The following is a 13,996-nucleotide window of genomic DNA, read 5'->3' as shown; positions in this document are numbered from 1 at the left end:
ACTTTTCTTGGTTCTTGTCTCCTAAGATTTGGCCTAGTATTTCCCTACTTATCTTAATAGCTCTTTAATGATTTTAAGAATTAAAAAAAAAATTTCATCCATGTTTTTTAGCTGTCTTCAACAGAAGGGTTAATCCAAATTACCTAGACTATCATTAACAGAAGTTCGTTCTCTTTGTTTGTAAACTTTTTTTAATTTTTAAAATTTACTCTTATCTGAAAAAAACAAAAACCTCTGTGAATATGTCTTTGTGTACATTCTAGCAATGATATCCATTCCTTCAGGAATAAGGTCTCATAAGGAAACAGGAACTTACAAGAAGAGTATATACTCTTAATCTATACATGCTAGAAACTAGGTAATTAAACAGAATAGGTACAAGTAGCATACATTTTGCTAGCCATCCAGAGCAGACAACTCTGCATTTTACTGTAATTTATAAACTAATATAGTAAATAAATAAAGGCTATATAGTAAAATTTAATACTGCAATTATCCTTGGGGCATGAGTACATACCTAACATCAAATTTTATAAACATGGTTCCTGTTAATTTAAATGTAGATTAAAAAATTCAAATTCTGGGGGACTTCCCTTGTGGTCCAGTGGTTAGGACTCCGTACTTCCACTGCAGGGGGCGTGGGTTTGAGCCCTGGCCGGGGAACTAACATCCCGCAAGCCACACGCAGCAGAATGTTGAAAGAAAGCCATGGCTCCTAGAACCAAATTTCGGTATGGCTAGACTGTCAAACGTACGGGGAGTAGAGATGTGGCTCAAGAGATTTGGCAAGGGCCAGATCCTGCAGGCCCTTGTTAAAGTTTAACTTGAAGAGTTGTAAGCTGGAGAGAGACAAGATCAGATCTGTACACAGTGGAATATGGATTGATTGAAGAGCGCAATTTGGATTTAACGAGACCAATTAGGGAGGGCAGTGGTTCAGAGAAGCGATGCAGGAGATAAGAGGTCTGCGCTAGGGTACTAGCAATAGGGAGTCAAGACTCTTAGGAGGTAAAATCTAATTTAACGATTATTTAGCTGAGGATGTGAAGGAGAGGAAGCAGTCTCGAATAACTCAGATTTCCGACTTAAGTGGCTGAGAATGTCAATGAACTAACAGGGAACACCAGGGATTTTATGGGGGAATGAGGAGTTTCCATTTTAGATGCACTGAATTTGAGATGCCTTTGAGTCACCTAAGCGGTGTTGTCTGGCCGCTGGACGCACGGGTCTATAGCTTGGCAGGGGAGCCTGGACTGGAGTTAGCCTGTTGATGATAATTAAAGCCTTGGAATGGAGGTGATCACCCAGGGAAAGCACGTAGAGTGTGAGATAAGGACCTAGGTCTGAACGTGAGGAACACCAACATATAAGCGATACACAGAAGAGGAAACTGAAGACAAATGGCTAGAGTGAGAGAAGAAAGCAGAAAATGTATCATGAAAGCCAAGAGAAAAGGAAGGAAAGGTTAACAGTGGCAAATACTCCCTAGGGGTCAGCAAGATAAGGAATGATCCATTGGGTTTAGTGGCATGAAGGTCATTTGTAAATTTGCAAGGCAGTTCTAGTAGAGGGTGAAAAACCAGACTGCAGTGGATTAAGAACGAATGGTCATGAAAAATGCAGAAAATGGGTACATGAGACAACATGGATTATTAACCTCAAAATCTGTATGCTGAGCAAAAGAAGCCAACTCGAAAGAGTAAATACTATATGACTGCATTTGGATGAAATACTTGAACAGGCCAAACTAATCTATGGTTACAGCAGGCAGGTCAATGGTTGCCTGGGACCAGGTGTGGGGAAGGGGCGTTGTCTGCAAATGGGCACAAGGGAACTTTTGGGGGGCAATGAAAATGTTCTATAGCTTTATTGGTGTGGTTATTACACAGATGCATTCGTCATTATTCATTGACCTGTATATTTATTATATGTACATTATACCTCAATATAACTTATTTTATAAGTTTAAAAAATGTGGGGACTTCCCTGGTGGTCCAGTGGTTAAGACTTTGCCTTCCAGGATGACCAATAAGAAAATAAATAAATAAATAAATAAACATTTAAAAAAAAAAAAAAAAGACTTTGCCTTCCAATGCAGGGGGTGCGGGTTCTATCCCTGGTCGGGGAGTTAAGATCCCACATGCCTCACGGCCAAAAAACCAAAACATAAAACAGAAGCAATATTGTAACAAATTCAATAAAGACTTTAAAAAAAAAATGTATAAAATGAAAATTCACTCAATTCACTGAATAAATTCATTCAATTCATTGAATACATTCAATTTGTTTGCGAAGAGGAATGAGTTAGAAGATAGGAGCTGAAAAGATATTTGAGTTAAAGCTGAGTACAACTGACCCTTGAACAACATGTGTTTGAACTGTGCTGGTCCACTTATACGTGGATTTTTTCAATAATAAATACCAAAGTACTACCCGACCTGCAGTTGGTTGAATCTGCAGATGCAGAACCGTGGAGGGCAGACTATAAGTTAAACTCAGAGTTTTGACTCTGTGGAGGATTGGTGCCCCTAATCCCCCAAATTGCTCAAGGGTCAACTATAGTTGTTTTTAGATGGAAGAGCCTTGAGCGTATTTAAATACTAATAGAATTCGGTGAGAGGAAGCAGCTGAAGTTAAAGGACAGTCAGAAGAGACAGCAAAGGAATGTGATAAAGCATGTACCACATCAAAAACTACAGTGAGTTAACACAGTGCCAAAACCTCAGGAGTCCCTAGTTTTAGGACATACCCTGTATAGAAAGTTTATCACTAATACAGTTCATATCCCAGAGTCAATTCCATCTATTTCTAACATTGAGTTCACCCAATTCTGGATGGTAAGACCATTGATAGGAGGTCCAGGTTGATTATATAAGGACAGAAATGGCCGGAGCAAATCATTTAAACCATGGGAAATAAGTGGTCTGTATTTCAGAGGACTGGTGGCAATAGGGCTTAGAGGAAGGGTTCATGATGAAAGAATAAGGGTGCGGTGGTTTAAGATGAAAAGTTTTTCTATTTTGTCAGGCACTTATGTACTGTGCAAATGTTTTATGTAAACATTATTCCCACTTATTACAACCACCTTGTTGGCATTCTCATTCTACAAAAGAGGGAACAAGCTCAGGGCAACTAACCCACCCAAGATCACACAGCTGGTAAATTATGAAGATGGGATTAAAGCCTAGGTCTATATGACTTCAAGCCCATAAGTATTTCCTACCCTTTTAGGCAATTCTGCCTCAAATCTCTTTCTTTAAAAATGTTATGGGAATTCCCCGGCGGTGCAGCGGCTAGGACTCGGCGCTTTCACTGCTGTGGCCCGGGTTCAATCCCTATTCGGGGAACTAAGATCCCGCAAGCTGCTCGGCTCGGCCAGAAAAAAAAAGTTATTTGTTATACACACAATATTTTAACTAAAGGAATCAAAACATCAATCTATCCTAATCCTTTTGCTTTCTTCATCTTAGCAAAGTAAAACATCTTCAGATAATAATATACCCATGTCCATGAAATAACACAGGGGGAAATAGTATGTTAAACATTTTTTTTGATCTGTTCAATTGAACAAATGCTTGTTTTGACCTCTTAATACCATTATTTTAACGTTAATCTCTTAGAAGAAAGAGATAATGTTTTGAAGTGCTTGGAGTATTCTGTTCAGATTGTTCTCCTAGTGAGCAGAACTGAGCCTTGCATTCAAAACACTGAATAATTGTCTATGTAAGTCACTGTGGAAGACGCTTTATAGGCTACAGAAATGAATGAGACATCATCCTTACTCTAAAGGAGCTGAGAGTCCAGGGAAAAAGAGATTACATGTCTACAATTGTAATACCAGAAGAAACTGACATATACCACAAAGGGGGCACACATAAAGAACTATTGGTAGTTCACAGACAATCTTTACTTGTGGAATTCAGGACTTTAGAGGCAAGGGGACCATTTAAGAGTCTAGTTTAATAGTTCAGCCAAAAGATTTCCAGCGCCTGAACTAGGACAGAGACGGTGATGCTAACAGTTCTTGCAGAAGCAGAACTTACTGACTGGATGTGGAGAGTGAGGAGAAAGAGAAACACAGAATGAAGCCCAAGTTCTTGACTTGGTCAGCCAAGTGCATTACGCAGCCCTTCACCCTGAGACAGAATTCAGGAGGAAGAGCAATTTGACATGGAGGGTAGAAGGCAGAGGCGGAGCGGTCAGTGTGCTCATTCCATTGCCCTCTCCCTGGTCTTCCTGCAGCCGGTAGATGAGTGGTGGCCATGTTCTTATACCTAAGGGTCAACTCTGTCAGGCCTAGGGAGATGACAGCTCCCCACTGTCTTGTTGACCTTAATTCAACCCACATCTTTATAAATATCCCTTCATTAACTCTCCTCAGTAACCCTGTATGAGTGTGCCATCTGTTTCCTACCAGGACCTTAACATCATATTTGTGTACTTTTAGATAAAAGGTATATATGTATAATTGTTTGTTTACGTATAGGAAACATCTAAAAGATGCACACCAAACTGTTAGTAATCGTTACCACCTGGTAATGGGGTTGGGAGAGCGGAGAGAGGGACAAGGGAAAAGGTAAGAGGGCTTTATTTTATATGTCTATGCCATTTGAATTCCTTAATAGGCTGTATTACTTTTTAAATTAAAGAAAAAAATAAAGAGTTTTAAAAGTAAATCAAGAACATCAATCAGCCTAGTGTAAGAACTTCCGAAAATTCACTGAGAGTAAAGATGAAACCTCCCTAAGAAAACCTCAGTCAACAAAATTTCAGAGCAATTCAGTCAACAAAATTTCAGAGAAAACCCCTAAACTTTAAAAAAAATTTAATGATAAATACATATTGATAGAAATGATTAAATTCCTGTATGAAGGCAGCATCCAAGGAAGCTCTCCATTTTCATGGCTCCCAGCCCTTCCCTCCAGGCTGCTGGGGCAACTTGAGACCCACTAAGCCAGCCGACTCCTCCACTGAGCGCTCACCCTTGCCATGAAATTCCTGGTGGAGGGCCACATGTTCTCGGATGCTGCGCAGAAGGCAGAGATAGGTGGCAGCTTGGAAATGAAGCTCATGCCGGGCTCTGCACAGCTTCTCACTGGTGACCTGGAGGAGTAGCAAGGTCAGATACTCTATTAACAGCCCAGCTGCAGACACAGGTCCACAGAGAAAGATTTGTTAAACAAGCATTCTCTAGAATGAAAGTAAATTGCAGAGGACCTACAAACATGTGTTTGTGCATACTTAATAACATATATAAAGGCACTCTGTACATATATAGAGGCACACTGTAACTGTTGATGATTAGGAAAGCTGGCACCTGTTAATCAAAGAGGAATTTTACAAGGAGTTTCACTGAAGCATTTCATCCTGTCCTCAAATTTTAATACCGGAAAAAAGTTTCTCTCTTGGTTCAACACCCTCATTTAACGAATGACGGAACTAAAGCCCAGAGAGGCTCTATGGTTGGTTAATGGCAGAGATGGGGAATACAGTCAGGTCACTGATCATTAACGTCACCTAAGGAATAAAATACAGAACTTTCTCCTCTTCAAACAAATGAAGGGCTGCTTTATTTTATGTGACTGTGGACTTTGGTTAATATGGCATATGCCTTTCATTTCAATGAAAATTAAAAACTTATTTTTCTGAAAAATAGCTTTGTCCTCACCAGTAACAAAATGAAGGTTTTATAAATAAAAGTAATATGCGTATGTTCATACTACTTAATTATACTCGCTCTCACAATTTATTCATCTAAAAAAGCTGTATTCTGATGACCTTTAGAAGCTGGAAATTCCATATCCATTCCAAAGTGACTATAAACCTTGTTTTTTCTTCATCATAATTAACTTCCAGATTAAATTAGTACACAGACTTTACTTGACTAGTTTTATGTTCTGAGGCTGTGAAAAAGGGGCAGGAAAGGTAAGACAAAGATGTGTGCATAGCCTCAAATGACTTAAGGAGCCCTGTTCAAGTCTGGATTAATCTCTGGGCACCACTGCCTACGTATGTCTCTCTTTGACCTTTCTTTACTTGAATATCTAGGTTTGGAATCTGAAAACTAGAATGTGTGCTTTAAGATTTGCAGATCACATATATGAAAATGGCACCTATAAACTGCTCAAAAATAAAATTCATCTGCTTTAATCAATTTAACTTTTTATAATTAAAAATTTATGAGTGACCAACACTAATGTCAAGCATCAACAAAGGGTAACATTCACTTCTATTATATAAGTCTAAATTGATAGAATTTGAAACAGGAATTCTATGTTAGTATAGGGAAGAACATAACTGATCTTGATTCAGCTAAGCCTGAATCATGAGGAGTCAGGAGGAAAGCATCAGCAATGTAACATAGTAAATGAACCACAAGAGACCGAGAGATCTAATGAAATAGAAAATTGTATTTTCCCAACGGAGAAAGGGGAGAGTCAGCTAACTGAATCCCTTCAGCCTAGGGAGAGGAGAGAGAAAATGGGCATAGATGATTATTGAGTTAGCTCTGAGCCAGCAGGAAATAGAACCCTTCCCCATATCCTCATATGCATTCCACAGAGTGGTGTTTCTGGAATTTTTAGCATGAATTTCAGGTGTATTTCCAAGGAACTTCAGAGCCATTACCAAGGCCCTCTCAAGGGCAATCATGTTGCCTCCATTAGGTACAACTATAATCATGTCACCTTGAAAATCTTAAGAGTGACTTCCCATTACATTTCCAATGACGTTTAAACTCCTGCCTACCACCTACCTCATCTTCCTCCACTTCCTCCACCACACCCTAAGCCGTAACAGCTCTCCACTGTCAGCTCCTCTCACCTCTGGGCTTTCAGTTGTACACCTTCTTTACTTGGACCTCATCTTCCCCAACCCCCATTTACTTGCTAACTCTAATTTATTCTTCAAGTCCCTGGTTAATGCACTTCCTCCTGAAAGCCTACCCCTTCTGTATGCCAGGACCCCTGTTGTCTATTTACTCCCTTAGCACTTGTTTATTCTAAGTCCTTGGTTATATGGCTCCTCAGGTGGATCGTAAGCTTCTTAAAAGACAGCACCCATGTGGCTCTTATTCGTCGTTTTTAGCCAAGTTCCTAACAGTCCCTAATATTGTGACCTTTTAAAAATTAGTTAGAAGTTTAGTTCTAACATTTTGCATTCTAACTTCCATGGCTCAGAAAATCAAGAGTTAGGATGATGGTTCTCCCCTTTCCCACACTGCTCAAAGGACGCTGTTTCCTTTGCTAAAGCCCAAGCTGACTCTCCAATTTATCATTTCTGAGAAAGGCTGCAACTTCTTTCCAAGCCAAATCAGTAACTCTAAAGGCAGTAATTAAATGGAAGACTCTTATTTGGGAACCAAGTAACCTAGAGCCTAGTTGCTCCTATACATGTGCTTGTACAGGTCAACCGTCCCCGAGCCTCAGTTGCCCCTTTTGAAGAAAGAAACTATCTTCCATCCGATCTTGCCTAAGGGGTAGAAGGAGTGCCGATTTCACAAAGGGATTTTCCAAGGATGATGGCCTCCCATATGTACATATTTATCTACTACCGGCGGAAAAACTGTTGTCTGGTCACATATCACGTTAATGTTGTAACTCACAGTACCACCTCATTAGAGGTTTCTAGTCAGCCCTGCAAGGCACCATTCCCTGAAGCGGCGTAGTCCTGCTCTTCAAGAAGCGCCCAATATTCCTCTCTGCATCAAAAACTGGTTCTCAGAATAGCTCTCCTCCGGAAAGGAGAGTGTCGGGTAGATGCTGTGGCCTGTGACCCTACACTCTCCACCAAGGACATCTTTTTTCTTGTCCCTCTCTATTTCCGCCATTTCACTTCCCTCTGACTTTCCCCTCCACACGGGCCAAAGACAGCCAATGAAATCCTCAGGGACGGCTCCACCCCAGGACGACTCTGCCTTCCCGCCGGTCCTCGGTTAGTCCCCGGGCTCAGGCCTTAGACTAGGGCCTGGATCTGTTTGGAGGGAACCAGAGCCTCAGAAATGAGGGCTAAGGCCAGGCGCGCTCCACCCTGCCCAGACGCGACTCTTCCTCCCTTCCCGGGAAAGGGAGGCTGGAGCCCCCGGACACGGGCTTCCGTACCCGATGTGCACGGAAAGCCTTCACGAGGTACCGATAGGCCGCGGTGTGGCGATAGGGTCGGCCTGTGGCCGCGTTCAAGTAGCGCAACTCTCGGAGAAGGCCTCGCCAAGTGCGCAGCGGTGACCCCAAGGCCGCCATTTTCCCGTCGTCCGAGCCTGGTGCGGGACGACGCCCTACGCCCCTCTTACCCCCTCACCACCCCCTGCTCAGCCGCTTAATGGTACGGTCGGAACCAGACTGCCGGCTCCCCCTATCGACTGCAGGACAGTGGAATGTCTCACTTCCCTTCTTTGCGGAGCGTTATTAATCGAACGCCGAGCGGCGTCCTAAGGTGTTAAGAGAAAAGCAAACGAAAGCTGAGTGTAACTGAAGAGCCTGGAGAAAGGCCGGGCGAGGGAAAAGAAGGTCCTAGTTCCTTTCCTGACTGCGTCATTTCAGACGCCATTCGCTGACGGACTGCTGACTCTGGAGAAAATGAGGGCATGTCGGAAGTGGGTGTCAATTTGAAATAGAAAACTTTGAGATTTTATTTCTAGAGGGGATGTCAAAATTCAACGTACTGACTTAGCAGAAATCTTAATGGGGTTACGGTTCAGAAGAAGGAAATGGGAGTATGTTGATTCTTGCAAACTGTAGCCCCACACCTAGAAAAACCACGCATACACTTTCCATCGTTAAAGAGTAAAATTAAGTTAGCATTTTTAGCTATAATTGTTTAAGAACGGGGAAAGGCAAAATGTTTTATTGGAAAGTTTATTTTAAAGGCAAAAGTGCAACCACCCCAGATGGGACTCGAACCCACAATCCCTGGCTTAGGAGGCCAATGCCTTATCCATTAGGCCACTGGGGCTTCGGTGAACAACTCCCTCAAACAACGTATTCAATTTTTTTCCTCCTTGGTACGTCATCGTCATTTCAGTTTCTTTTTAACCTATCCTAGGAAACCACACTTGGTACCATTAATGAGGCGCGAGGCATGCTGGGAGTTGTAGTTCAGAGACCAAATATCCGCCTCACAGCTCCAAAGGTTTTACCCTCGAAGCAGCACCGACGCGCCGGACGGAGATCGGACACGCGCACGGTTTTGCGTATGCGTTTCCTACGCGGTAGCTCCGCGCCTGCGCAAAAGCGCGCATACGACGTCGCGGAGCCGAGCGCGCTGGGCACGCTAGCCGAATCTCCCAGATTCGCCCGCTGAGCTTGTGCTTCGTTGGGTTTTCACCGGAAACAGCCGGCCCCTTCCGGTGTTGCGGCTTTCCGGACTTGGCTTGGCTGCATCCTGCCGTTAGGGGGCGTGCGTGGCGGTCATTTTGTTTCCGGTTGAAACACTGAGGCCATTTCCGCAGAGCAAGTGGCCAGTTAGAAACGTTTGCCTTGCCCTCTGAATTGGCGGGTTAGTGGTAAACATGGGACAGCAGGGAATTAGAATTAGTTAATTCATTAGGAATTAGTTAATTAGAAACAATTAGGAGTTAATTTTCTGTTTTTTTTCCTATTCGAATAAATTGGACAAGTCACTTCTGAGTCTCAGCGGACTAACGCCTTGCTTAAAATCTCGCAGTGGCTCCCCGTTGCCCGTAAGATAAATTTCAGACCACTGGACCCTACCTAAATTGACCCTTGCCTGTGTCTTAACCTTCATCTCCTCTCACCCTCTGCTCAGTGTAGCTGAACTTCTGTCTTCCTCTCCACATTTTTTTAATAGATTTATTTAATTAATTTTATTTGTTTTCGGCTGCATTGGGTCTTTGTTGCTGCATGCGGGCTTTCTCTAGGTGCGGCGAGCAGGGGCTACTCTTTGTCGCGGAGCACGGGCTCTAGGCGCGCGGGCTTCAGTAGTTGTGGCTCGCGGGCCCTAGAGGGCATCCTCAGTAGTTATGGCATACGGGCCCAGTAGTTGTGGCTCACGGGCTGTAGAGTGCAGGCTCAGTAGTTGTGGCACACGGGCTTGGTAGTTGTGGCTCATGAGCTCTAGAGTGCAGGCTCAGTAGTTGTGACACACGGGCTCGGTAGTTGTGGCTCACGGGCTCTAGAGCACAGGCTCAGTAGTTGTGGCACACGGGCTTAGTTGCTCCGTGGCATGTGGGATCTTCCAGGACCAGGCAAGCCCCCCTCTCCACATCTTGTGTTATTCCCTTTGCCTGAATCTTAACCATTTGCATTAATATTCCTATTTACCTTTTGGGCTTCAAGTTTCCTCGGGAAGTCTAGGTCAGACACTTCTCCAGGCCCTTATGGTCAGTATGGCAAAGTTAAAATGATTCACTTCACCTCCTGTGGGCTCCCCTAGATTTTCTATGTAATCTTACCTTTTACGAGCTATATCAACTGTGTCTCAGCTTCATCATCTTCCTCACGAGCCAAGATGCAACTGCTCAGACTCCGGACTTCCCATTCTCATGGGTCTCTCTTCATAGGTCCCTCTCAGGGTTCACCAGCTCTAGCTGTGCCAACTTTGATCAGTTTTTCACGTGGGCTGGAATCCTGACACTTCCAGAATCAACTCAGGGGTAAACCAGTATGACTTAATGTGAATGAATTGATCTCTCCCTGTCATACTCATAAAATATTCATTTTATCACCCTGTAATTCACAAGTGTCTGATTTTTAAAAGGCAAATGTGCAGGGGGTTAAGAAGAATGCTGTCAGCTATTTTCCCCTTAGTAGAAATTTGTTTATGCAACTTTCTAAGATGTAGCAAATTTAAGCCAGCTCTGAGGAAGTGGGAGAATTAATTGGAAGTAGGTTTTCAATAACTGTTGATATGGTAAGGGGCAATAAGACATAATTCTGAGTTCCTTTTTACTGAACTGCAGAGAGACTCTTTTCTTCCATTTTTACACTAAAGCAGAGTAAATAGATAATTATAAAATGTTAGCTCTGTGTAGCCACTAGTCACCAAAGATGGCCCCCCAAGATCTTCCCCTTTCATACATATGATGCTTCTTACATCAAGAGGTGAAGCTTATTACTCATCCTACTCACCCCTCCCACACTTGAAAGCCAGCTTAGGCTGGCTTTGTGACCAGATTTAACTAATAAATAGAAGGTTCTGGGACTTCTCTGGAGCCCCAGGCCTTAAAACTGGCAACTTTCACAATCTGCTTCTTATCTAGCTACTATGCTGTGAAAACCCCACGGCCCAAGGAAGAGTCCTGAGGTACACCAAGCTGACCTCTCAGCTGACAGCACGAATTATCATGTTCAGTGAGCCATCTTGAGTGTCCCAATCCAGTGGCACCCCCAAATGACTACAGTCTCAACCAATGTCATATGGAGCAGAGAGCTGCCCAGCTAAACCCAGTCAACCCAAAGAAACATTAAAGATAATAAAATGGCTGTCTGGGAATAAATTCCACTAAATTTTAGAATTACTGTGTGTCAACAGAAAACCAAATCAGCCTAAAAAAGTTCTTAGAGACAATTTAGCTGAACTTCATAATTTTGCAACTTTGGAAAATCTTTATATTCCTAGTGCAGGGCTACATACCCAAAGCCCTACAGCAGAAAGCAGGCAGGTAAACAAGAGTGAGTCAGTCAGGTGGGTTCCTACCTCCTGCACAGGAGCTAGACTTTTCAGCTCAATCTAGTTGCAAGTAGGAATGTGGTTCCAGTGTTGCCAGAGCTTCTGATTTTTCAAGAGAAGTTGTAAATCCAGAATTTTTATGCAATGCCCCTTTAAGTGTTAGCAATCAGTTAAAAACAATACTGTCTGTCAAACAAAACACTTCTGTTCACCTTATATAACCTAGGGTTGCCAGCGTGCAAACTATGTCCTGGGGCACTTCACAGGCAATGTCCCACCGGACCCTCGCCACAATCCCATGAAGTAGTACTCAGATTTTACCTACTTAGAAATGTGGGAACAAGCTCAGGGCAGTTTCTTGGTTTAGCCAACTTTACTAACTGCTCAGTGGTAAGGCTGGTATTTGACCTCAGGCAATCTAACTCCAAAGCCTATTTTTTAAACTTTAAAAAAAGTTTTATAGCAGAAAAGGGATTTTTATTAAAAAGATACTGGGTGATTGTCAGAACTTCCTGGTAAGGCTAGACACTAGGCTTAGGAGCTACACAGGCAAGAAACCTCACCTAAAAGTCTGTCCCAGATCTGGTCCAGTGAAAACACCAGCAGGCACAGTCACTGCAGTTGCAGTGCTAACACAGTGACACTGGGCAGAGGCTGGACAATGGCATCAAAGCTGTTGTTCCAGGACACTGGCAGTAGCTGGCTCCTCTGCCTCCACTTGTGCCAGAATATATTAAGTCGTTACCTAAGAGTCAGAGTTCTGGGCTGAGTACTTCTAATTAGCATGGCCTGGGTTATGTTCCCATGTTGTTCAGGGGAGGCTGGGAAAGCAAATATTTTGTCATTCGATGAATTTTTATTAAGCATCTGCTGTGAGGCAGGCACTTCCAGATGCTAGGGAAAGCACAAGTAGAATAGGTAAACCTTTCCTCTACTCATGAAGCTTCCATTCTAGAAAGGGGCAGACAGACAATAATCAAATAAACAAGCAAAACATAAAATTTATCAAATGGTGATGAGTGGTATGAAGAAAAAGAAAGCCAGGGGCAGGGGATTGAGACCTGCTAATGTGTTCTGGGAGGTCCTTACTGATAAGGTGACATATGAGCAGAGACCCAAATGACGTGCAGAATCTGCATCTTCAGGTTGTGTGTGTGTGTTGGCGTGGGGAAGTGCCGACACTTTTAAGGAGAGAGACCCTACCTCCAGTCTCCACCCACTGTGAGGCCACCATTATTCTGTCCTTCAAGCTCTGGGAGGGTACAGGAGGAGTTCTGGGACAAGTTTTCTATGCCCAGTGAAACTGTAGGAACAGACCCTGAAGGTCCAGTCTTAACACTGCAACTATAGCAGTGACTAGCTACCTGGCCATGAGCTTGGGAATCTGGGGGAAATTTTGGTGGGGAAGAGCCAGGACTAATGAAAGAGGGTGTATCTGAAAGTAGACGTTTGTAGGCACTCGCTTCCATCAATCGTGATTCTAGAGATGCGTGTCCCAGGGCAGTGATTTCTAAACTTCTTTGATTGTGTAACCACTGTGGTAAAAATCTTGTGCCTCCTCCTTTGTATTTATTTTTAAATTATATACATGTACTATTGATTCAACGTAGTAGATACATTTACAACATGCACAAAATAGAAATAAAAAGTATATTTTAAAAAAGAAAAACAATATTTTGAAAATATTTTTATTTATTAACAGTAAAAAAGTACTAATTTCTCTCAGTAAAGAAAGATTATTATTCTTTATTTTATTGAAAATGCAATGTAATACAGTATGTTTTATTATTTTGAAAATCTTGGTTTAACACATCATTTGGGGCAACAAAATCACATAGTGATAAACATTTCTAAACATCCATTTTCAAATTTCTTCATTGCATGAGTTTCTTTTAAAAAGGCAGTCAGTGCCTCACTTAGCTTTAAAATATCACTTTTAACTTAAAAGGACCCATTAAGTATGTTCATTTCTTTCAGAAGATCAGCTAGGCACCTGTATCCATCAGGGATCAGTCAGAAAAAGAGAAACCACCGCAGGCTTTTCAAGCAGAAAGGAACTGAGTGCAGGGCATTCAATTCAGTAGACGCTTGACGGCACCATTAGAAGAGCTGCAGGAGTTCAGGAAAGCTGCCACTAACGTTCAGCAGTTCAGAGTGCTGGGAGGTTGCTGCTATCACCTAGGTCAGAAAAATGCAGGTCCCCCCACTGCTGACCAGAGCTGGCCCCCAAGTACTCACATAGGGGCTGACAGGAGATTACTTGGGAGCTACGGCAGAACTTTCAGTCTCCCATGGCCTGCCCGTTTTGCTAGGTGCTGCCAGAAGAAAAAATATCACTTTTTCCTCCCACCTACAAAATACCACGTGAATA

General features: G+C 42.7%; 1 protein-coding gene and 1 non-coding gene across 2 annotated transcripts; both read right to left on the bottom strand.

Annotated features, from left to right (window-relative positions):
• Positions 1-4,808: 4,808 nt before the first annotated feature.
• FMC1 (formation of mitochondrial complex V assembly factor 1 homolog) lies at positions 4,809-8,267 on the bottom strand. The gene is made up of 2 exons (XM_068549558.1): positions 8,100-8,267; positions 4,809-5,103 (listed from the first exon to the last, which is right to left on the bottom strand). Exons 1-2 carry the CDS (start codon positions 8,235-8,237, stop codon positions 4,900-4,902), a joined length of 342 nt encoding a protein of 113 aa, XP_068405659.1. The 5' UTR covers positions 8,238-8,267; the 3' UTR covers positions 4,809-4,899.
• Positions 8,268-8,876: 609 nt separating this feature from the next.
• On the bottom strand, positions 8,877-8,949 carry TRNAR-CCU (transfer RNA arginine (anticodon CCU)). Its single transcript has one exon. It is a non-coding gene; the product is annotated as a tRNA-Arg (tRNA).
• Positions 8,950-13,996: the final 5,047 nt, after the last annotated feature.

The sequence above is a fragment of the Eschrichtius robustus genome, chromosome 8, assembly GCF_028021215.1.
Source record: "Eschrichtius robustus isolate mEscRob2 chromosome 8, mEscRob2.pri, whole genome shotgun sequence".
NCBI classification, from domain to species: domain Eukaryota; kingdom Metazoa; phylum Chordata; class Mammalia; order Artiodactyla; family Eschrichtiidae; genus Eschrichtius; species Eschrichtius robustus.
Note: the sequence above shows the minus strand (reverse complement) of the source record. Positions and strands in the feature narration are given on the sequence as shown.

Coding starts and splice junctions, on each gene's coding strand:
- FMC1 (XM_068549558.1), bottom strand. CDS start 8,237: ATGGCGGCCTTGGGGTCACCGCTGCGCACTTGGCGAGGCCTTCTCCGA. Junction 5,104..8,099: donor AGGCTTTCCGTGCACATCGG/GTACGGAAGCCC, acceptor CTACTCCTCCAG/GTCACCAGTGAGAAGCTGTG.